The sequence below is a fragment of the Nannobrachium achirus genome (genome assembly GCF_963921795.1).
Source record: "Nannobrachium achirus genome assembly, chromosome: 3".
In the NCBI taxonomy this organism is placed as follows: domain Eukaryota; kingdom Metazoa; phylum Chordata; class Actinopteri; order Myctophiformes; family Myctophidae; genus Nannobrachium; species Nannobrachium achirus.
In genome coordinates, this window is record NC_137812.1 from 35150634 (window position 1) to 35175750 (window position 25117).

General features: G+C 42.2%; 1 protein-coding gene across 3 annotated transcripts; it reads left to right on the forward strand.

The window, feature by feature from the left end:
• The first annotated feature begins 110 nt into the window (after positions 1-110).
• Positions 111-24805, forward strand: micall1a (MICAL-like 1a). Of its 3 annotated transcripts, XR_013961866.1 has the most exons (17): positions 111-976; positions 7509-7557; positions 10992-11133; positions 11559-11659; positions 13040-13182; positions 13912-14489; positions 14582-14642; positions 14833-15260; positions 17346-17740; positions 17826-17960; positions 19469-19595; positions 20640-20730; positions 21106-21179; positions 21672-21786; positions 22183-22229; positions 22340-22574; positions 23143-24805. XR_013961866.1 is itself a non-coding variant. In XM_080721973.1 (16 exons), exons 1-16 carry the CDS (start codon positions 831-833, stop codon positions 22471-22473), a joined length of 2766 nt encoding a protein of 921 aa, XP_080578099.1. In that variant the 5' UTR covers positions 111-830; the 3' UTR covers positions 22474-24805. The 3 variants fall into 3 exon arrangements, 2 of the variants coding, with proteins under 2 accessions (XP_080578099.1, XP_080578100.1); XM_080721973.1 differs by having other exon boundaries at positions 22340-24805; XM_080721974.1 differs by having other exon boundaries at positions 17388-17740; positions 22340-24805.
• The last annotated feature ends 312 nt before the right edge of the window (positions 24806-25117 follow it).

Consider the following 25117-nt stretch of genomic DNA (forward strand, 5'->3'; position numbering starts at 1 on the left):
GGCATCCATCCGCCCCGGGGGGATGTCTTCCTCACAATGAATTGTTTATGATACATGTTTATAGAGGAACGGTGACAAAAGACGCGTCCAAAAGAGTTCAAGAACTAACGCAATGAGCCCGTGGTACTCGTGAAGACAGCAAGACAGACAGACACCAGAGAAAACACACAAACAGACGACAACAACACAGAAGGGGACACGCACACGCACGGCGGCCACACCAGGAGGAGACTGCGGCAGGAGGAACAATACTTTATTGTCATCCTCTTCTTCACATGTGGAATGAGACCAACATTTTGGGGCTTCGTCTGAATGAAATCACCAAGAGAACATCTCTCTAATCTAATCTACCCCGGAGGGAGGGAGGGCTTCGAACGGCTAGGAGCAACCAAAATCAACACAACACAACACAACACAACACACGCGCGCTAGTCAACAGCAGTTGTACTACTACACATGTACACTTTATTGATCGACGGCTGATAACTTTGTCTGTGTAAAGAAGTTAACGTTGGTCGCAGCAGTCCTGCTTTTATCAACACCAGGATTCTTCCCAGCAACGTGGAATAACATGAGGCGTTACTGCACAGTGGTAAAAGTTAGCTAGCCCTGCTAGCTATATATGCTAGTTCAAAGTGACTGGTTTGTAATGTAAATGTACTGTAAATGTAATGGATGGCAGGTTTGGGGTGTTGGTCAGAGTCAGACTGCTGCTGAAGGACTGAAGAAGAAGACTCCCTTTTTTGGACACGTGGGACAACAACACGTACTTTGGAGTACTTGTACCATCTTTATCTGGATTTGTCTGGTTCATATCAATAATAATAACAATGATGGGCTCGTTAAAAGCTCTCCAGGAGTGGTGTCGGATCCAATGCCAAGACTACAACGACGTGGAGATCAAGAACATGTCCACGTCCTTTCGGGACGGCTTGGCATTCTGTGCCATAATACACCGTTATAGACCAGACCTGATGTAAGTATAACCGATTTATATCCCTGCTGCGATACATGGAAACAAATGGACACGTGTGGGTCCTTTTGCACCCTGGCCATATATAAAAACACACTGAGAGGTTTACTGTGTACATAACAGTGTTTCTCAAACCTTTACATTTCAAGGTCTCCCCTTAACTCTGACAGTATACAAATGGAACCAAATGGACCCGTCATTTGTATGCTGTTTGAGTTACAGACTTGTATTGGTCAATTTAGACTCCCATAACCCACAGAGTCCCTAGAATCCACTTTGAGAACCACTGGTGTATAACGATATTGTTCATATAGGAGGTTCTCTTCGGCTCATGTCTGTGTATGTCACATCACATGTCACAACCATTTCTGGTCACTGGAGACTGTCACTGAGAGGCCATGCATAATTAACCAAGGAAGAAAGGAAGTTCATGGTGACAATAGTTGTAAACATTATAAATATTTGAGTCGTCAGTTATTTTGGTTCATGATGTGGTTTTGTTTTCCATACAGAGTTTGGTGAACTTTCATGTAACTGTAGTTCTATAAACTAGTGTGACCTGTGGTTGCCTTTACAGTTCAAGTTGCAGTGCTTTCAAAACAGCCAGCCAACACTCACTCACTAGAACACACTGGCACGTGCAAGTAGGAAGTACAGAACTTGATGATGGACTGGGGTTTTGGATATTTCCACAGATTTGACAGTTTCACAAAGATTAGGATTATGCAGTCTGAAAACAAATAAATATAAAGCTTCACAATGAATGAATCCCATGTGTATGGGACAGCTGTGACTGCTATCATCCTTAACACAACTGTTTTGTTTTTATACAGATGGTTGCAAATTACCTTTTATTGCTGTGCAGTGTGCAAACATGATTCATCTATGTATGTTTGTATAATGGCCTGTAGGTTTTTGGGTTAATTGCATTTTAATCAGGATTGGATAGTGGGAGGCCAATGTGTCGCAGTTAATGTGGGCTGACAAGCCTTGTCTTGTCTATAACAACAGACCCAACCTGTCCTGTGTGCATTCTGCAGACTCACGAGCGGCGCGTACATGTACTGGCTGAGTGAGAGCTACTGCAGCAATGTGATTACAGTGTCCCTCCACCACAGTGCTGTGACTGTTTGTTACCTGCTGCTGTGTGTTGATAACTCATCCTTTTGGTGAAAATTAGGTGTGATCTGTATACTGTGTTTGCTAATAGCACTCACTGAAATGGATTGTGGCATTCTGCAAATCTGCATCTGCAAGTGTCTTAACACTAACAGCCTACCTAGTACCTAGCAGTACAAATTGAGTATACTGTGTACTAGGTCTACATCTGGAATTTGTAACCACCATTATGCTTAATGTATACAGTATATGTTGTGTGAACTTGTGAAGTGTTAATTCAAACTCCACCACAGCCAATTTGTAATCGGAGGAATTACTAGGAAGTTGTAATCTGGTTGTGAAAAGTGTCCATTACTGGTAGTGTCATTAGAAACACATTGCAGCATCTTTGACCTTGATGTGACTCTTGTGTTAGGCCCTGTATAAGAGCCCTCAGTTCTGTGCTTTTACTGGGCCTTGGAAGGTAATCTGGTTCTGGTACAGAGGAGGACATTTAGACAAGTGTGTAATTTTGTTTGTACTTACACCAAGTCAAGGGCAAGGCCTTTTCAATTGACCACCATGCTTGGATGCTAGTAGTGGAAGTCACTGAAACAGAATGCAGTTGCCCGCACAGACACTGACTGAGTATGGGATGTAGATGCCCACAGTGGCACAGACTGAGTATGGGATGTAGTTGCCCACAGACTGAGTATGGGATGTAGTTGCCCACAGACTGTGTATGGCAGGAGTCTTCAACGTTTTCAGGCCAAGGACCCATTAGTCGAGAGAGAAATGAAGCAGGGACCCCCACAACCGTTATTAGAGCATGAAGGGTTCCCAGTTCAAATCTGGGCTCCCCCTGAGTTAATGTCGAAGAGTCCTTGGGCAAGACTCTGAACCCCTAGTTGCTCCCGGTGAGTAGGTTGGTGCCTTGCATGGTTTCCTCTGCCACCGGTGTATGAATGTGTGCGTGAATGGGTGAATGTAATGCACAATCTATGTAAAGCGCCTTGGATAAAAGCGCTATATAAATGCACCATTTACCAATGTCATTTACCAATGTCATATAGTTTCATCGTTTGACAGCACAATCATCAGTGTATTTTGGATTCATGTCCATGTGTGTTTTCAGATATTTAACCACTTGAACCGTAATAAACTTGACCTTTCACTGTACTTAGGCTGCTCTTTTTCTCCTCCAAAGCTCTTTGCCAAAAATAGCTGCTGCGAGGCGTTGTGAGCTTGTAGATCTGCTATTTTTGGCTAAAGTTCTCTGAATATGATAGATAGATAGATAGATAGATAGATAGATAGATACCTTTATTATCCCAAGGGGGAAATTCAGTAAATATATGGACACTAGGGTTCAAGTGGTTAATATAAAAAAAGGAGAAAAGAACTTTCTACCACTCAAAGATTTGGAGGACCCCCTGTAGTAACTCTGAGGACCCCCTAGGGGTCCCGGACCCCCTGTTGAAGACCCCTGGTGTATGGGATGTAGTTGCCCACAGACTGAGTATGGGATGTAGTTGCCCATACGGGGAAACAGCAAAACGAGTGATGCCATGGCTCACGCAGCGTATGCTGTTACAGCTGTGATAGGAAGTAGAATGGAAGTGGTTCTATGCATGTGTGACTGTGGTCTATCTTGCAGCGCCTCACACCTGGCACACTACAGCGTTTTCAATCACTGTTGCGTCTCTGTGTAGACGCAACAGCACTTTGTCGTTTTGTGTTTTAGCGTGTAAACGTGGCCAGAGTGTGGTAATGAATGAAGTACAAAATTGGTAAGGGAATAAATACAGTTTCTTTGGACCTCTTAGCTGTGTGTCCCAGTTTTACTTTGCACAGACAGTACGCTGTCTCTAATAGCTGCAGTGACCTGGCCAAACTGACTGTGATCCAGGCGGACAGTCTGTCAAGCTAATCTGCAGTTGAGTCCTCTGCCTGTCAGACTAGATTTAGCTGTAGTGCTATACCAGGCCATCAAAGCCCTCTATGGCACTGTGCAGCCACTGTGCTCTCATTAAAACACAGTTCACATTGTAGACAGTCCAGACCATGACTACTCAATACTCATAGAACCTTCTATTCGACTAACAAATTAGTCAGATGTTTTATGCGTAGCAAGAGTGCATCAGTGATTGTTACACATTAATTAATTGGCATCTAGGGTCTATTTTCTTACTGTGCAGGAAGATACTACTTTAGCTCCAATTCATAATTTTGTTCCATGCCACATAATAATAATAATATGACATACTAGGGATGCAACAGTTAATTAAACAAATAGATTTAATTGATTTAGTTCAGTTGTGAGCTTGTAGATTGGCTATTTTTGAATGACCTTGTTGTACGACAACATATAATTATTTGGCAAGGACATACTACTACACATTGTACACAACTATTATAATTGACATTTGTGTAATCACTGACTGTTATAATGCATGGTGTCATTATAAATCACTGGGGGTGTATGCAGAAAATGTTTGTGTTTTGTTAATTTAATGTAATATTTTCACTTCACTTAATGAACCAAATCACCTCTTGTGACTTATAATAACACTGTAATGTATATAATATAATGAATTATGAAATTAACCTGATATTTGAAATTAACATGATATTTTAATACACTAATAACACTATAATGATCCTGGTCAAAGGAAACAGTCTGAGAGACCTTTGATTATGAAGCATTATGATATTGAGTTATTATAAAAGGCTTTATAGTGTGTTATGATTGCATTATGAGTACTTGTGAGTGATATACTCTAATTATACAGTATTTTAAGCAGATTTACAATGCATTTATACTTGACCTGACCTACTTGTACAAGTTGTTATAAAATGCTTTATGATCTGTCATATCATTATAGAGCATTATGAGTATTTATGAGTTCTTATTATAACTATAATTATACAGTGTTAATAAACAGATAATACATTATAACTAAGTATGTTTGTAATGCATTATAGACATTAGACATGGGCATCATAGGATAATTAAAATAATTATCTCTAAGAAAATAAATGATATTTTGCAGCCATAATATGAAGCAATGAAGGGACAGAGCAGGGGAGGAATGGATGAAAGGGGATTTGGGGGATGATGAGGTAGCTGATCAGTTGATGCAGTTTCTGCCATGGATGAGATAAGACTTGTTCTTTAATGCTTCTTATGGTGCCATCTATGAGTGTATTTGCACAATACTTTTGAGTCAAAGTTTGAGTCAAATTTTATGAGCATTGAGTTGGACAACAGTTTCTTTTTTCTGTGTGTCAAGGACACATTGAGGCAAGGACTCGTGAAAGAAATATAGTTCTAGATCACATGGTTTAGGAGTTGCAGCTAATTATAAAAAAAAAAAAAAAAAAAAGGTCAAAGAGTCAGGAGGGTCAAGAGACTGTGTACATTTGGTGAGTATTGGACAACATTTGCAGGAGCCCAGGAGCCAGGAGGAGTTACAAAAGTAGATTTAGAAAACAAAAAGAAAAAAATCCCAAATGGTGGAAATAAAATATGCTGAGCTTCATGGGTGATATGTACAGTATATGCAGATTCTTTTCAAATAGTTGGCAGGGTGCTTAATTCGCGAAATCAATTTGAACCCCCAGCGTTTAAAAGAACCGGCTATTCGCAATACTTATTTACGTCCATTTCAATGGTGGGCGATGTGTATTTGCCCCTGGGCTAATTTCATAATTTTATGGGGGGGGGTATTTGCCCCTGGGCTAATTTCATAATTTTATACTTTCAAAATATTTTGATATAGACGCGTTGTGAGCTCGTAGATCTTGTTATTCTGCTATTTCCTTTATTATTGGAAAATGTATGAACATTTGTCAACATGGAAACGGTTACGATGATTATGCAAATGACCTGTGATTGTCTCAAATAATTATGATTAGGCGACGATTATGCAATAATTGTGACAGGCCTAACCATGACATGTCAATCTCACCAGACTTGGCAGCAGTGCTAGTCCACGCAGGTTCTAAACATCCAGCATTTACCCGGCCGGCACACACCGTTCCTAGACAGAATTCTTGCCAAAAATAAACCCAGGGGCAAAACTCATGAGTCACAACGGATTCGATTTACAGTTCACTCACTCTACTCTCTGACTTATCCATGTCACAGTCTCGCCTGCTACTGTCTGCCAGTTTAGTCAGGCTGGCCTGGAGAACCCATCGTAACAACAGTTACATTTGTGAAGTACTGTAGGTTCAGTTTCTTCATCTACAGTATTGTAAAGCCTATAGTGGCTTCCGAAAAAGGCAGTGAGTGGTGAGGTGAGCCTGATGATGTTAGAGTTGCTGCTGCATTTGTGGCTGACTGGCTGTGGGAGTTAGATTAAGAGAACAGAGGTCACTTTGTGTAGCTCCAACGCAGCGCTTGTTCAGGAACATTTCTCTTCTTGTGTGAACACTGCATGGATCAAGCTCTCAAGGTTGTGGTGTTTTTTCCTCCGTTAAGTCTTCTAGTGCACTAATAAGCATATCGTTGCTGTCGGGTGGAAACCTTGTATGTCCAAAACGGTTCCTTTTTTAATATTATTTTAAAAACATTTAAAATTTTAAAAAATAGACAATGTACAAGCTCGTTACGCATCGCACTGCGACACGTTGTAAGCTTGTAGATCGAATATTTTCACTACTTTTGTGCGACTGTCTTATAGGATGAAGAAGGGCATTAATTTTGAAGTTTATGAGGTTTCTGCCCGACAGCAATGTCATGAACCAGCACTTCTACACACAAGTAAGCTTTTATCCAAAAACAGCTCTCAGATTTTCCATTTTACTGCAGGATGTTTACTGCGGGAGCCTGGCTTTGGTTCCTTGCTCCAGGGTCATCAGTTCTGCCTCCTTGTAATTATCAGCCCGTCTCTCCTGCTTGACTCAGCACCTTCTGTCCTTTCATCCTAGTTTGTGTTTGTTTGTTTATATATGTTCATTGGGACTACTACTGGGCTGGCTATGTTGTAGCTATTAACTAGCTCAGCTTAATTAACAACTTTGGTCTGTGGTACTACTGCGCCCATTATAGCTTTTTGATGGGCTATCCTGTAAATGTGCGCAGGATAATTGCTGTAGTCTTTGCATGGGCCATTATTGCTCGATGTTCCTAATTTAGTTTTATAATAAAAATTAGATAATAAAGAGTTTTTCTTTTCTTTTTTACAACTTAAACCCATGTGCTTAGTTGACTAGGGTCCCCAGGGGTTTATACTTAGTACCTTCATTTTGCCAAATCTATTCTTTGAAAATAGACAATCTACACGGTACACACTCACAACACTGTGTAGATCTTTTTCACAGAATGTTTGCCTATTTTTGCTGAATGTTTGCGTATTATGACATGCCCGGAATAGGGACACTTTGGGTCATGTGATTTATGTCTACTGTATGTCTGTTTTTGTCATTGCAGAGATTTTGACGCGCTGTCTAAAGAGAATGTGTACGAGAACAACCGTCTGGTGAGTCAGTGTTACTGTGTTACTATGATGATGTGGAGTTGTGAGCAACCTGTGACTGCTTGTTGTTATATTCTGTAATTAGGTGCCACACTAAGTGTCTTCCTTGGTGGGAGGATGAGTTGGCTGGGCTCCGTAGCCTACTACTAGATGTCACTCAGCTTTAGGCATTGTATCGGCTAGATACATTATTGAGCAGAATTACTCAGTAGTCAACACTAGACATGACAGCTGTGTGTACAGTATGAGTGTGTATTTTTTTGGTTAGTTTTTGAGTGTGTGTTGTTGGCAGCCGCATGATAAGGAAAGAGAAGCAGAGAGAGCATTTCAGGTCAGGAAAGGTTTTATCTGGCAAAAAATGTAAGTAAAAGGATATAGAATATTAAATATAAGACTCTGCAATTTGCAGTTCTGGGAACAATGAAACCAAGATATGTAAATTTCATGATGCTTGCTTTTGATTCCTCAAAGCCTGTGTTATGGCAGATTATACCAAAAGACGAAATCAGACCATACTTGGAGTGAGCTTTGGCAGCCTATGCTATGCTTTACGTTCTTTTTGCCAGCAACAGCTTTCAGAGTCAAGTGGAGCAGCTGGTGGTAGCAGCAGAAACAAACTAGCCAATCTCTGTCTTCCTGGCTGCGTTTCAAGTTTCCCTAAACAGAGGAGGGTTTCACTGGACCCCACTGGCCTGAGCATGCCTTTATCCTAGGTCTTAAACAATCCTGCAACAGCATGTTAAGTTCCTGTGCTGGATTTGATTAAAAGTGTTGGTGGATGTTAAACTGACTGTATGGACCATAGGTACCAAAGTCTAGATTTAAAGACCTAGTGAAATGAAAATTACGTTTTTCACACTTTTAGAGCTTATCCGTGTATGGGCAAAATGTATTGAAAATAAACCATTTCTTTGTATTTTTATATCAAAAGGCAAAATCTTCATTATTTCCTGTGAACAAAAACGTGCTGCGTGATGACATAAGGGGAGCATACACTGAACGCGGACGGCTGCGCAGCGTCGCATCGCAGTATCGACGCACGTGAAGTGCTGCGCGGTAACCCCAACTGGATGCGGTGCGCTGCCACACATCACATCCATTTCCCCCGGTGGGGAGAAGCATAGGAGAACATGTTCAACGCGCGGCAACGCTGGACAAATAGAACAGTGGCGTATCGGCGAGGCAGACGAGGCGGCAGACGAGGCGGCAGACCCGCGGTTGTGCGCGTCTGACGCCGCCGGTGTGGGTTAGTTCATTGAAATAACGGGGCCGTATTTTTTGACACGCCGCTTCCGCGCCGCCTCCGCGCCGGCTCCGCACCGCCTCCGCGCCGGCTCCGCGTCCAGTGTGTGTTCCCCTATAGACAGCCTTCTTGAATATAAATGAACCTTTGATTACATTCACCTGTTTGATTCCCATTGCTGAAAACACAGGTGTTTTTAATTATAATAATTTAAAAATAATTAACACATTATAGGTTAGAATAAAAAGCAACTTGGTAACAACCATTCTGCACCAGAGGCAGCCTGGCCGTCTCCCTCTGCCTGCGGCTGCAGGCTAATGGTGGCCACAAACGATAACATTAGGCATCACGTGACGTGAGTCAGATATTACCATCCCATCGCCTGAAGAGCTGGTCCCTTCTGATTGGTTCAGAAACACACTGGCTTGCGTTTCAGACTGATACTTCAAAATAGAATGCCCAAAAAGCCATTTCAGCTCGACTTTAAATACAGATGCCAGAGCTTTGGGTCCGATGTCGATCCCGATTTTGGAGAAGCCCAAGCCTACTAAGTACTGCTAATATTTTGACAAAACATTGACACATCTTTAATCAATTTGAAAAATGTTGAGAATGCTTGTTACGCTTCATTCTGAATTATATTTCCAATAACCGGGTTACGGCAACTAACCCTCATATATTCATATGGTGCCGTAAGCTGCACTGATTTTAACTGAAAATGCAGCTGCAAATCAATACTTGCTTATGAGTACAATGTTTTTGCGGAATATGTGCTTAGCTCCACTTTAACTTTGTCATTTAGGATTATTTCAGTGTTGAATGAAACGATCACCGCTGTAATAAAACCTAATCTGCCTGAAGTGGAGGCAGCCAACATTCCACAGTGGAATTTTTCATTAGACTGATGTAGGGCTGCAATGCTTATTTTTATGAGACTTTTTTTTAAATTATTCAGTTAACAAGATCAGCGCCGGTCGACTTTTAGGTCGACAATGTCACTATGGACTTCCCTGCCAAGCGACTTTAATCGACTTTTATATAAAAGCATTGTTTAAGCTTTTATTTGGGTTAATAGACGGAGCGAAATGGTTAGCTTAGCTTCGGATGGTATCAACACGTGAACCGTGAAAAAAAAGGATACGATTATGACGTCACCTTTAAACCAGGTCTTCCTGTTTATATTAGCCTCTGCTAGCTGCTAGGCTCAATGCAAACCATCCGACCCTTACGCAGCTTCACTATACGTTCCGGTGCCCATACCGATGGTGGTTTTAGACGATTAAGCACGAATTGAACAGTATTGAGCTCAGATGGCGGCCCGCGGGTCTCCCATTCAATGTCAATGGGGAGCGATGTCATCGTCCCATCCTTGAATCTTGTGAATCTTGGTTTTAACATGGGGGCTTGTACAGTCTATCGTTTTAGTGTTACGATGGCTCGCTCTAGTGGTCATTTTGTGGTATGGTATATCATCCTGCCTTTGAAAATGGTGTAATCATGATGATAAAATATAGCTATTTCCTGGCGTTATAAGCGCACATTCATATTTAAATTTGGCTGGTAATGGGTTTTTAATATAATTGGTATAACTGAAGACCATTAAATAAGGAAAAATGAAGCAATAACGTAAAAAAATAGACCCTAGGCTGCAATGCCAGCCTGACAGTGTGTCGTGGGTTCTAATCCCGATCCCGGCGACCTTCGCTGCGTGTCACTCCCCATCTCTCTCCATTTCCTTTCAGTCTACTGTCCTATCAATAAAGCCATAAAAGAAAAAAGAAAAACATGAAAAGTAATGATGGTAAATGTTAAATACAAGTTATCTGAACCCAAACAGACATCTTGAAATGTTTATCCAGCACTTCAAAACATAACTTCATAACGTCATTGGATTACTAAAATTCTGTTCAGTTTGTTTTCTGTTGATGATGGTTTCTCTGACCAAAGGTCTTTCCTGAATGTGCAAAACCTTTAATTATGAAAAGATAACCAATTTATAGAAGGATATGATGGATGGATAGTTTGGCTATGTTCTTCAGGGTGTCCTGTGGAGACCTGTGGATGTTTGTGCTCACACAAAACATCCACCTAAAAGTAACTAACCAGGCAGCCCTACCAGCTCTTTGTATTCTTTGTTCCATTTGACCCTCTTTGCTTCCTCCCTCCCTTTCTTTGCCCGTTTCTCCCTTCTCAGGCTTTTGAGGTGGCCGAGACGCAACTTGGAATCCCAGCCCTGTTGGACGCGGAGGACATGGTGTCCATGAAAGTACCGGACCGACTTAGCATCATCACCTATGTCTCCCAGTACTACAACTTCTTTACCAACAAGTCTCAAGGTGGGAATACTACACAGTTCATTTACCTCTGAAACTGTAAAAATGGCCAGCACTTGTAAGTCACGCACAGACTTAAAACCTTACAAGATTAGTCTTGTCCTAAATATCAAAGACACGAAAATACTTAAAATTTAACATGAAGCTGCGATCTGTAATTTTCATGTACTTTGCCTAACTGGAAGTTGAACCCAAGTCCCCTGCGTGTGTGTAGACATTTCTACATCAGAGCTAATACAGAAAGCCTGTTTGAGCTTCATGAAATACAGTATCACTTCTTCAAGCAGTAGTGGTTCTACCAGACCACATGATATACATGATGTCTCAATAGAAGAGCAGGTAGACCAAGCACAACCCCTGCAGTTGTGTTAGTTATATTGTATTAGCATATGGTTAAAGTTACTAACCACTGACTTTCCGCCCTGTAGCAAACCCAGCATCTTTGAAGAGGCCAAGTGGTACAGGTCACAATGAGCCTGCCCAGAAAAGGCCCGTGGCCCCACTGGAAGACACGTCAGTAGAGCCTGAGGTAGGAGCAGGAGTTGGTATTTGTGGAAGGCATGGGAACAAACGAACAATTACCGCATGCAACACATGTACCCATTCTGATAGGAATCTAAAAGCCTCTTTTATTTTCTGTACTGTGCCTACATGTTATAACTTATTTGCACGTTAAATGATAAGCAGTATAGTTTTTTGTGCTGGTTTGGCTAGGGAAATTTCTCACCAGTCAGATCTTTTAAATTTGAATGGGCATTTATCATTTCCTCAGACAGATCGTTTCCCAGTTGTTACCAAGGCTGCCAGAAATGGTGGTACTAGATATGTGGGCCTATTGCCAAAACTAGCTGTGTTATGCTTTGTTGTAGTGAGAGCCATTATACTACAGCTGTAGTGGTTTCGTTTTACAATTCTTTGCTCACAATGAGCTTTTTGCATGTACTGTTTAGACCTTTTAAAGGAATATGTGTTGACCTACACCCCAAAGCCTTGGTAATACATGCTGCCATTTATGTATGACTGCGCTATAAAGTGTCTGTTGCCCTCCTCTTGAGGGTTCTGTGTTGTACAGCATGATGGGGGGCAAGGTAACCGAGTAAGTCTTTAAAGATAGCCTTTGTATCCTGTCTCCTTTCTTTCACATGCCTTCGTCGACTTCTTTGCTTCATTGATTCCCCATACCCTCATATATTGGCACGCACACACACACACACACACACACACACACACACACACACACACACACACACACACACACTCTTCAGACGGAAATCCATTCCTTTCCCTCTTCTTCTTGTTCCTCACCTTTGACCACCCTGCCACTCTCTAGTCCTGAGCCTAGACCGTAGGATTGCGGGTGTGGGGGGGCTAGGGGGCGCTCTAAATAAAACCACATACATCAGTCATTTGTTTACCTTCTTTGTGTGCATAAAACTGAAAGACTACTAAAAAGTGTTTACATATTTGTCTATCACTGTGTGCCAACTTTGGGCATATTCTACTTGTAATTTACAGTTTTTTATTTTGTTATACTTAATCCAAATAATAATCCCTAGCGGTTCTTGCTAAAATAGTTGGCTAGACTCGCTGTTGCTAACCTTAACTATTTTGGATCTTGACAAATACAAACCTTAATCTCAACACTTAACAGTCAATCTATAATAACTATCAAATTACGTTTTCTATTGAGAAATACATGCAATCACCAGCTACAGTATGTGAATCAATGCCCAATCAATAGTAACCAACAGGACATAGTTCATAACTAAGCTAAGCAGATCGATCCATATCCTTTAATCCTGACTCCGTTTTTGATCTCCTACCCTCCCATTTGCTCTCCTCTCCATCTCCCCCCTCCTTCCCCAACTTTCCCTGTACATGTGAACTCCATCCTGGGCGCTTACACTAGCTGACCCAGTCTGCTCAGGCCAATGTGGAGGTGTCAGCGAAGCGCAGTACCCTCAGCAGTACCTGTGCCGCCTGCCAGAAACATGTCCACCTGGTGCAGAGGTTCCTGGTGGATGGAAAGCTCTACCACCGCAACTGTTTCAGGTGAACTCTGCCGCTGCAGCTAGTAAAATGAACCTGTACTTTAAACCAGTGGTTCTCAACCTGTGGGGGGTCCCCAGATGATTAAATGTGCAACATTGGTTTCTCACTGAACAGTAAACAAACCACGATAACGTTTGAGGGTATATGTACATTTTTTGGACAATTTTTTGGACAATTGAAGGACTTTTAATACTTGGCAATTAAACATTGGACAAATTGTCAAATATTAGAGGCAGATATTGTGAAAATAGCCGATCTACATGCTCACAACGCCTCGCGTCGCGAGCATGTAGATCGGCTATTTTCACAATAGGCCTAGAACCGTGTTATACAAAATGTAATGCCTCAACTCTTAGTGCTCGTCAGGGTGGGGGGGTCCCCAGTTAAAATATGATTATTTTGGGGGTCGCGGCCTGAAAAGGTTGAGAACCACTACCGGTACTTTAACCCACCACTGCTAATCTTCTGCAGGTGTGCCGTGTAGCCTCCACCGATTTTAAAAGTGAACTGTCATGTCTTGTATTTCATATTTTAGAAGTATGTAATTAAGGCTGGTGAGTCTAAAAAGTATGTTCTTGACAGACCTATTCACAAAGTTCTTTAAGGAGTGGGTTCAAGAATAAACGATGTATGTCGAGCAAGAGCCTCCCAAACTGTTAATTATGTCAGGTGGTTTCTGATTCAGTCTAGAGTCTTGTTGATCCCCTCGCTTCCTCACTTTGCCTTCAGGTGCAGAGAGTGTAGCAGCACTCTGCTTCCTGGCTCCTACAAACTGGAAAACGACTCTGGGTCCTTGACCTGCAAACACCACTTCAACAGGCCCACCTTAGCCAGTCAAAATGGACGGCCAGACCTCAGCAAGCCGGTACCGGAAGTTCAGTCTGCCAGGATTGGACGAGCCACAGCTGATCGCGGCCCACCCGTGGCCGCGGACGGTGATGCCACAGTAGCCAAAGACTCAGTTATAGTGTCTTCAGTCACAGTCTCTTCTGTTAAAACTGACAAAACAAACACTTCAGAAAATGACAAGGAGAGCGACGGCAGCACAAAGACGACGGAGAATCCGCCTCCATCTTCTCCTCCCAACCCTTTTGATGAGAGCGACGAAGAGGAAGAGGAGGGAAAGAAGGAAGAGTCGCCTGCCAAAGAGACTGCTAATGGGGAACTCCCTCCAACTCCCGTAATCCATGTAGAAGGAGTGCCTCGTCCCGTGCCGGCTCCCCGTCGGGTTCTTGAACCCACTCCTCCCCCGCGCCCCGCCCCCAGGTTCCGCCCTCCACGGGTGGCAGAAGATGCTGCAGTCAATGGTGAGTACCAAGTACAAGCCGTGACTGACCATGAATACAGAACGCATAATCATTCATTGCTATTCTTCCTCTTGTTTTCCATGGACTCACAGGTAAACATCAAAAGCCTCTGCTTCCTCCTAAACCACGGGAAAGAGCCCACTCTCCTGGAAGGTACCCACGTTTCTGTTAAATGCCTCCATTCCATCATGGTCATAGTGTCTCTGTTTGAATTCGGATGAATTCGGAACTGTGTGTCATTATGGTATGTGGTCTATTTGTCTCGTCATGTCTTCATTTGTCTTTATTGAATCATCTCCCCTTGCGTGTCCCTGTGTCCCTCTGTGTGTCTTAACATCTCCAGCCTGTCCAGTGACACCCCCAAACCCAAAGATCCACCCTGGCTTGCCTTGGTCCATTCAGAACCTAAGAAGAAGCCAGCCCCTCCCCCTCCCCCAGCGGGACTAGCAACACCCCCCAACGCAGGCTCTCTGTCCTCTCTCAAAGGCGAGGGTTCCAGACCTAGCACTCCTCCTCCACCTGCCAACCCCTTTGATGATGAAGACGACGACGGCGGTGGCGGTGGTGAAGACGATGAGGAAGAGGCAGGAGGAGGGGTGATTCCTCCCACAGTAGCGGCTATTCACCCCTGGTACAGCATCACACAGGCGGCCACGGATGCAGACACACCCCCCAGCGGTGGTAGCTCCTCTCGCTCTGCCAGCCCAGGGGCGCCTACGAGCAAGAAACGCCCCGCACCCCGCGTTCCACGACCACCTTCCGCAAACCCAGGTCAGTGTTCTAAAACTGATTCACTTCACACAAGTGTGCAGAACAACAAGAAGATTAAACATTTCAGAATGATGTTGCATAGATACTAGATTTATACTGTGTAGGCTATACTCTTGACTAGAATTTATAGATTAGACAACAAAGTTATGTATTTACTGACTAATCTAATGGGTTTGTTTGCATACTGTTTCAAAAGAACCACTTTGTAGGGGGCACGGTGGCGCAGTGGTTAGCGCCTCGCCTCACAGCTAGAAGGTCCTGGGTTCGATTCCCGCCGGGGGACGCTGTGGGTGCTGGGGGCGTGTTTCTCCCTCCGCGTCATCAGCGCCCACACCCTAGGTGGGGTCGGCGATAGGGCCTTTCTGTGTGGAGTTTGCATGTTCTCCCCGTGTCTCCTAGGGTTGATACCCTCACAAAAACATGCAGTAATCCTGGTCTCAATAATGCCTCCCCCTGGCCAGCCGGGGCGCCTGATGGAGGGGAAAAGAACTGGTTGGAATAACATGTTCCTTCCACACGCTACGTCCATCCCGGGGAAAATCCACCCTGTCAGGTGAAAAGAAACAACTTGGACTACTCATGCATTGAAGGAAGCATGAGGTCAGTCCGTTGTCTCCCCAGGCGTGACAGAGGGAGAGCAGAGCCCAGGATTACATAGGCAATTGGCACTGGGTGAAAAAATGGGTTGCAAAATCGTGGGATAAATATTATATATATAAAAAAAAAGAAACACTTTGTTAAAGTCATCAATCATTCGATTCTAAACAGTTGTGCACACCTAAAATAGCTACTCTACAAGCTCACAACGCGTCAATCATTGTTGTGAGCTATTGTCAGTGCATGACACACTAATCTAACTTGGACTTAAAACGCCTTGGCTGTTTGTTGACATTGTTCCTAGGGCTGTCACGAATCGATTATGACATTTTACATGACGATTAATTGTTACCCAAATAATTGCGATTAACGATTTAAAGCTATACTGTGTAAGTTGCTCAACTAGTGGTCAGTAGCTCTATTGCAAACCGCGGTCGTGTCCGCGTCTTTCGGCCGTTTTTCGCCGCGGACCGGGCCTCACACCCCGCGTCTGCCTCCACCTCGCCAAGATCTATCTTTAGAGGGGTCCCTGGTTCCTGTGCGTTCAGGCATTCCGGAGAAACGGACTCCTTCACCCGAGTATATGCTGTTGTTTTGTTGAGGCAAGCTACTTCCTGAGAAGTCAGCAAGATGCGCTGTGATTGGCCGGCAGTGTATAACCCTCGCTGTGATTGGCCGGTAGTGTATGATGACGTAGCTTTTCCGCGAAAACCGGACCCCGGCGAGGATCACAGAAAACATATAAAGAGAAGGCTTTAGAAGCTGAAAATAACGGAGTGGGTGTTCTAAAACTTTAGCGATTTAACAGTTAGGACAATTTTAAGATTTGTTTTATAAAAAAAAGTTACATGGTATAACTTTAATTGTGTCATTGACAATTACATTTCTGTTTGGCTTTTAGGCTTTGAAGTTGCACATGACAGATATGACACATAACCTAAGTATACATAGAAATTACTGACATATTTGACAACTTTATACTTAAAAAAGATCATTGATACATAGTGGAAATAGCCGATCTACAAGCTCACAACGCGGCGCGACACATTGTGAGCTTGTGAGATCTACAATTTCCACTATTTCTTACTTAAAAAAAAAGAGATGAACATTTTTCAACATGGAAACGATTATGACGATTATGAAAAATAATCGCGATTATGTCAAATAATTGCGATTAGACGATTATGTAATAATTGTGACAGCCCTAATTGTTCCCTCTCTTTGTCTCTCCATGATTTATCCACCCTATTTCTTTTTGACTTCTGCTTCAACCCTCTTCTGTTACTCTGTTGCTGCTACTTATCCTCCTGTTCTCCTCTTCTGTTACTCTGTTGCTGCTACTTATCCTCCTGTTCTCCTCTTCTGTTACTCTGTTGCTGCTACTTATCCTCCTGTTCTCCTCTTCTGTTACTCTGTTGCTGCTACTTATCCTCCTGTTCTCCTCTTCTGTTACTCTGTTGCTGCTACTTATCCTCCTGTTCTCCTCAGGCCTCCCTCACTCTCAGTCCTCCTCTTGCTCTCCCTCTCCAGCTCTCAGCACAGAGAGTCTTTCTTCTGGTTCAGACCACAGCTCTTCCCAGGCCCCCCTGGGACATGGAGTCGACAGAAGCCAGGAACACCCGTTCACCAAAAGCGTGTCGGAGCCTTACATCTGCGGGCCTCCGCCTGACTTGGCCTCTTCCCCTTTCTCCTCCTCCACGGAACGTCTGACTCATCCTTCCCGAAGCTCCTCCCCTCCTCCTGCACCGTCCAATACCAGCTCGGCACCAGCCACCCCGCAGATAAATCGTAACTCGGGGACCAGGGGGGCCAGACCCCCTCCACCAAGACCCCCAGTGACACCTAGCCCTCTGGCCTCAGGGCCCCCACCTTCAAACAACAAGGTAATAGAAAGACCTCTCGATAAAAATGTGATGATTAGCCCATTTTGCACATCATACCTAAGCTCTGAATCTTTCCTCTTTCTAGCGGATTTGTAAGGAGAATCCATTCAATAGGAAAGCCTCTCCGTCTCCTGCTAATTCCAAAGCCAGACCTCCCAAAGGCCCCCGCCCAGCTAGACCCCCAGCCCCGGGCCATGGCTTCCCACTTATCAAACGCAAGGTAATTGTTTTGGTCTAATCACTCACAAAGCGCCAGGGTCAAAAAGAGAGTCCAGAGTTAGACTGCTATCATACTAGATATAAGCTACATATTAGGGGTGTGTGTGTGTGTGTGTGTGTGTGTGTGTGTGTGTGTGTGTGTGTGTGTGTGTGTGTGTGTGTGTGTGTGTGTGTGTGTGTGTGTGTGTGTGTGTGTGTGTGTGTGTGTGTGTGTGTGTGTGTGTGTGTGTGTGTGTGTGTGACTCAAACTCCAGGGAAAACTTGCATGTCTTCCCTATGCAGATCACTCTGTTTCCCATTCATATCTCAGTAACACTGCTCTCAATGAGGACATTATCACCTTTATTACAGTAAAAGCCAGGTTACAGGTCCTTCCCACCAAACTCAACCTTTCCCTCTGGTTCCCCTCCACCCATGCACCTCATTATTTGCATCACACCACAGGGCTTGTTACAGAAACCATGTCACACATTCGGAATGGCTGCTATGCCTATAAAGAACTTTACATAGCACACCACGACAGAATAGTTGATCTCATAACAAAGGACATATCTAAACATGTTGCACCGTCTGTGAGAGTGTACAAACATTCCTGTGTCAAACCTTCCATGTTTCACCTCTGCACAGAAAATCCTCTCTGCTAATTCATCAGATGATGTTGTTGTCAATGAAGGAGACAAATCAGTTTCCATTCTTGAAGTGGCATGTACCTTTGATTCTAGCTTAGAGGAAGCCTTTATGACTAAAGTCATTAAATACCACAGAGCTAGGCTGTAGGTGCAATCTATTTGTGTTCATCTTTGGCAGCCTGGTACATGTACATAGGCTGGTTGTAAGAGGCTTTCGGCAACTTGGTATGCCAAAAAAAGCAGCTAAACAGCTTGCAAAATTCTGTGCAATCTCTTCTACTATCGGTAGTCGCCAAATATGGCGAAGGCGTTGTTACTGGTACCCTTGAATGGTGTGTGGGTATTGGATATTTATCCAGGATTTGCTGACTGTAGATTATTTACAGCACCTTGTAATATTTGTGTCCTTGTAGGGCTGTCACGATTATGACATTTTACATGACGATTCATTTTATCTCAAATAATTGCGATTAACGATTTAATTGTGTTTTTGTCGTTGACAATTACATTTCTGTTTGGCTTTTAGGCTTTGAAGTTGCACATGGCAGATATGACACATAACCTAAATATACAAAGAAATTATTGACATATTTGACAACTTTATACTTAAAAAAATAACATTGATAGTGGAAATAGCCGATCTACAAGCTCACAACGTGTTGTTGTGAGCTTGTAGATCTGCTATTTCCACTATTTTTCTATACAAATATGAACATTTTTCAACATGGAAACGATTATGACAATTATGAAAAATAATCGCGATTATGTCAAATAATTGCGATTAGACGATTATGAACGTAATAATTGTGACAGCCCTATGTCCTTGTATTGTATCTCTTATGTGGACATTAGTGATTGAAATGTGTGTGTGTCAATCCAGGTGCAGTCTGATCAGTATATCCCTGTGGAAGACATCCATGGAGAGATGAGCCAGCTGGAGAAGCAGTTGGATGAGCTGGAACAGAGAGGAGTGGAGTTGGAGAGGAAGTTGAGAGACAACCCCAATGGTATCTCATCCAAATATTATATCTAAACAACCTGGCTTCCTAAATTGGTCATTGTTATGCTTACAGTTACAGTACTTTCTGTTTAATTGCGGGTTCCAGATTGATGTTGGTGTTTTTGTGGTTGATTTATATTCGCTTTTCTTTTGAGTTCATAATGCTTAAAGGAACACTGGGCATTCCCCATAGACCACATGAGACTGACACAATATGTTCATGTATGGGCATTCCCAGATGATGCCCTGTTAGGGAAGCCACACTAATACAATCCCTGTGGTCTATGACGTCTGACTCTGTCTGGCTCTCTTTTATGCCCATATATGGTGTTCCATGTCCAGGCCAATCTGTGATGTACTATGAGAGTAGACAGACAGACATTCTGTAAATTAATAGTTGGTTCTGTCTGTGTACTTGCTGCTCTATGGTTCAGAGGCGGGCTGTAGATAGCTTAAAAGTTCAAACTTAAACCGCTGATGACATCATGGCCAGGGTGTCAAATCAGACTAGCAGGCAAGGACAGGGCACTTTGCCGGTTTTAGACACATCATCATCTGTTTAATTGTGTGTACTGGTGTGGTATATGACAGTATGTGAAAAAAGTTTCTTAAAGTGTTTAGAGTGCCCAGACTGCTGGCCTTGCGGTCCAGGCACCTAGCCTGAGGCCCCAATGCAGCCTGATTGGTTAGAGAAATATACACTTAATATCAGACAGTATGAACTACGGTTGGCTCTGGATCTCCCATGCCATCCCACAACATTCTACAATCTTCTAGACATTCTATGACCTTCCCAGTACACACCACCAGTTTAGAAGGAAACTTATTTTCAGCTTTTAAGCAACATGATAATGTGTCAAGAGTTAACATGAAACATCATCCTAATGATTCCTGATAAGCGTGTTATATCACTGCTTATACTGTACAAGTTTTGCTGTTAGTTGGTTTAATATTTTCTCTGGAAGTCAGTCCTGTAGTATAATATAGTGCCATTAAAAGATATAAAGTAGAAGGAACTGTATGTGACCCTGTAACTCTGCTGTGTTTTCAGATGAGGAAGAGGAACATCTACTGGTGGACTGGTTCACTCTCATCCATGAGAAGCACTTACTGGTTAGACGGGAGGCTGAGCTGGTCTACACGTACGTATCAGAATGATATGAAAACTGTATATTGTCGCTGTCGGGCGGAACCCATATGTCCAAAACCGCTACTTTTTCAGGAAATGGAAAATGGATCCGACGTAGTTATTTGTCACACGCTCTTGTTATTACTTTCCATTGGGTCAATGTATAAAACCTACATACACACTTAACCAGTTCAACCTTCACTCAACATATCGAAAATAGCTGATCTAGATTAGCTATTTTCGTGACTTTTGTTTGACACCCTTGTATGATGACGTAGGGCATTAACGTAGGACAAAACAAACAGTTGAAATATGGAGATCTGCTTGTGTACATGTGAATAAAGGGTGAATAACTGGTTTGAAACACAGGTTTTGTTTGTGATTGCAGAGCCAAACAGCAGAACCTGGAAGAGAGGCAGGCAGATGTGGAGTACGAGCTGAGATGTCTCCTCAATAAACCGGGTAGGTTGGAAGAAATATTCAGTTTAAAGTGTTTAGCTATACACTTAATTTGTGTTGGAATTAATTCAATAAGAATATTAACACATAACTGCCCCCAGTCTCCATAGACTTCCATGTAATCCATAGTGCACGGATCTTGCACGCCCATGCATAGATCATGCACATGTTGTTCACAGCTTTGAAACAAAAAAATCTGCTTGGAAATCCGTTCAGGCATTCATGAGATAGCAGCTGCCATGTTTGAAAGATGGGGTTGGTATGGGGTCAAACATGCAATTTCGCGATCGCGATCATGCTTAGTAGATAGAAGGAAGTCCAAAATATATACTGTATATATTTTCTTTTTAAAAGAAATAACTCTGGAAACTCTTGAGGGGGCAGTCTATGAGTTACAGTATATCTGGCAAGGATTATATGGTTATTTATATCAAAACCTTTAATTACTGTTGATTACTGTTTCTTTCTGTTTCTTGCTTTCTTTTTTTCTCTCAGAGAAAGAGTGGAGTGATGAGGATAAGAGTCGAGAACAGGAGCTGATGGCTGAACTCGTCACCATCATTGAACAGCGCAACCAAATCATCAACACCATGGACCAGGACAGACAGAGGTACCTGTCTCAAGAGTCAAATACACAACACTATAGTAGAGCTTGACCGATGCCTTATTTGTGGGTCTGATTTTGACCACTGATTACTGATCTTTTGTAAAAAAAGAAAGAAAAAAGGAAGCCCACTTAAGCCCTCACAGCACATTGCATCATGTCATGCGCTGTAGACCTGCTATTTTGAACATTTGCGTAAACCTTTGAAAATGTTCGCCTACATTGATATGCCCAAAATAGAGACACCAGGTTGAAAGTGCTTTAAAATGCTTATTTGGGCAAAAAAATCAAATAATGGCCTATATATCGACCACATTTATACTGTATATCGGTCAGGACTAGACTGTGGTTATGGATAACTGCTATGCAAGTCTTGGTGATCCATCGTGTATGTTGTTACAGGGAAGAAGAAGAGGATAAACTCATGGCAGCCATGCTGAAGAAAAAAGGTAAGATTATCAATTAGTGTTTCTCCTCATGTCTCCCTCGTTTTCTCCCCCTTATTTCTTCTCTCAGCTAGACTCTTGATTCTCTTCTGTTCTTTTGTTGTCCATGCCAGACTTCCAGAAGGACCCGGACAGTGAACAGAAGAAAAAAAGTGGCAAGTTCAAGCCCATGAAAGTGCTCAAGAGGCTGAGCCATCATAAAGGAGAGCCTAGTAAGGGCCAGAGCCCCCGCAAGGAGAAGAGCTGAACACCTGACGCCAGCAAATTGAATGGGGTGTTAACAGAGGAATGTCACCCCTTCAAGAGGACAAACTCAATGTTAACAAGATGAGGAAATACATATTTCAGGTAAAGACAAAAAAAAAGACTTGAGCCTAAAAGCTCATTTAGGACTCAAATCATGCAACTCAAACTCTTTCTTCCTGCTAATATCTCACCTGATACTGCTCCAAAATGATACATTTTTAGTTGCCTTCATGTGTAAAAGTATTTTAGAACTGCTAATAGGATAACAACTCAAGTGCTTTAAGAGACATGGACATTTCAAAAGACTGAACTGAAATGGCAATGTTTGTCATTAGTCTCACTGGTTTGTCATATACCGTACGGAGAGGTGACAAACAACCTACGGTGTCTTAGTAAAGTGTTGGGCCATCACGAGCCACCAGAACAACTTCAATGCACCTTGGCAAAGATTCTACAAGTCTCTGCAACTCTACTGGAGGGATGGAACACCATCCTAACAAAATACATTCTCTCATTTTGTGTTTTGACAATGGTGGTAGCGAGCGAGCGCTGTCTGATACATCGGTCCAAAAGCTCCCATAGGTTCTCAATTAGGTTGAGATCTGGTGACTGCATGCAGAATGCCCAGAACATATGATTTACATCATTTTCATATCGTCAAACCATTCAGTGACCCCTCGTGCCTTATGGATGGGGGATATATGGATTTGCAGTCACCCTTCCATCTAAGGGGGCCAGATTGGACCAAAACCATGCCTGCCCCCACACAGCATAACAGAACCAACACATCCCTCACTGAAGGGGTCAAGCATACAGGCCTGGAGAATATGATGAAGGATGACTCATCTGACCATATCACCTTTTTCCCCCCACATGTATACATATTTTTACAATAGGAAATCACCATTTCCTATTGTTTTTGCCCCAATTAACTCTCTTAACAAAATGTGCATTCATCTTTGTAATGAGGGGTTCACGCACAGCAACCATTCTATATTATCTATATGTAGTTGTTGACGGACTATTCTTGCTGAAGCAGTCTGAATATGTCCACTAAGTTATTAAAATGTCCTCTTTACTGTCCTTTTTTAATTGTAGGCTATTTTGCACTGTCATTCTACCCTATAGGAATGTTGGTTAGCTTTTTTTTCCAATGGATGTGAATAACAGTGGCTATCAGAGATGGGCTGAATTCACTTTCAATTCATAAATTGGATTGTCATATCTACCAATTAAAAAAAAGAAAAGAATCCAAAGCATAGATTAATATCCAGTCACCTGGACAAGTGGTTATTTTATTTCACTTCAATTGAACTGGAAGTACGATTTCCAGACCTCCATGAGCTTTTGACATAATCTGCTTTTTACACTCCATGAATAACCATTTCATGCTGTACTCATATTAATGTTGGTGAAGCTGAAACTCATGTCCATTATATTACATATTGAGTGGCCCATAGATTGATATCAGAGAAAGTTTGTGGTTTGAACCTGTGGTACTCTATTGTTGAAATGATGTAAAGGGTTTTTGAAATGACCCAGTTCCTGGGATGTGTTGTAATGAAGTGAAGCACCTGTAGTTTCTACATTGTGGTTGTCTGCAGGTCCCTTGTTTTTACCTTTGTTCAGTGAGGAATCATGAGACCGCCTATCATGTTATTAAATGTGTCATCAGAGACCATTTTAATGGTTGGATAATCAAGTTTCTTTTTAGTGTGACTGAAAAGTGAAAACGGAGTCAAAGAACTATTTTGAATGAAGCATGTATTGACTAGAAAAGGTATCGTTTTTAAGACAGCATTCAGAAAGCAAAGTACTACACTGATATCCTATTAGACTTTGAACTAGGTGTAACAAAGAATTAAGGACTTAATATTAGAAGTTACATATGATATAGAATTGAACATTTTGGAAATTGCAAATATATTTTAACAAGATTACAAAATTACCTGTTTTTAACAGGTTTAACTACTAGGGGAAACCTGAATATGCAATTGTTTAATTTATACATAACTATGTGTTCATGTGTTTTGCCTTAAAATTAGTAGAACTGACCTCACTGTTGATATCGTCATGATTACTGTTTGTGCCATTTATTTAATTTCAGCTGTGGATGAGTGTTATCTGTTGGTTTCAAGTCAATGTGAATGTCTCATGTTGTTCTATTATTTGTTTTAGATCGCCTCTATACTATACTGTATGTGACTAATTTGTCCTCCATTTTAAATGGTTATTTTTGTCAGTGTTTCCTCCCCTGTACATGTATTTCTGTGTCAACTAAAACAAGGGCTTCTGCAACATTATTACATCACTGTTGTATATATCCTAAAACCCCCAACACAGAGCTGCATTAAACTTGCTGTAATGGCAGGTAAATAAAATGAAAGCAAGTAGCCAGTGTCTGTGGGTGTAAATTATGTTTAATTTAAAGTTCAAATGAGCAGATTCATAATCTGAATCCTATGGTATCTATCTAGTTTAAGGGTGACATGTAAATCTGACATCAAAGGAAAAAATAAATAAACAATGAGACAAATACGTTAATGGTATTGTACAGTAGATAAATGACTGTTAACAGTCACTTGCAGTCAGTAGTCTTCACAGTCTTGTCCTGAGTATCTCCTATATTTGTCCACTTATGTTCA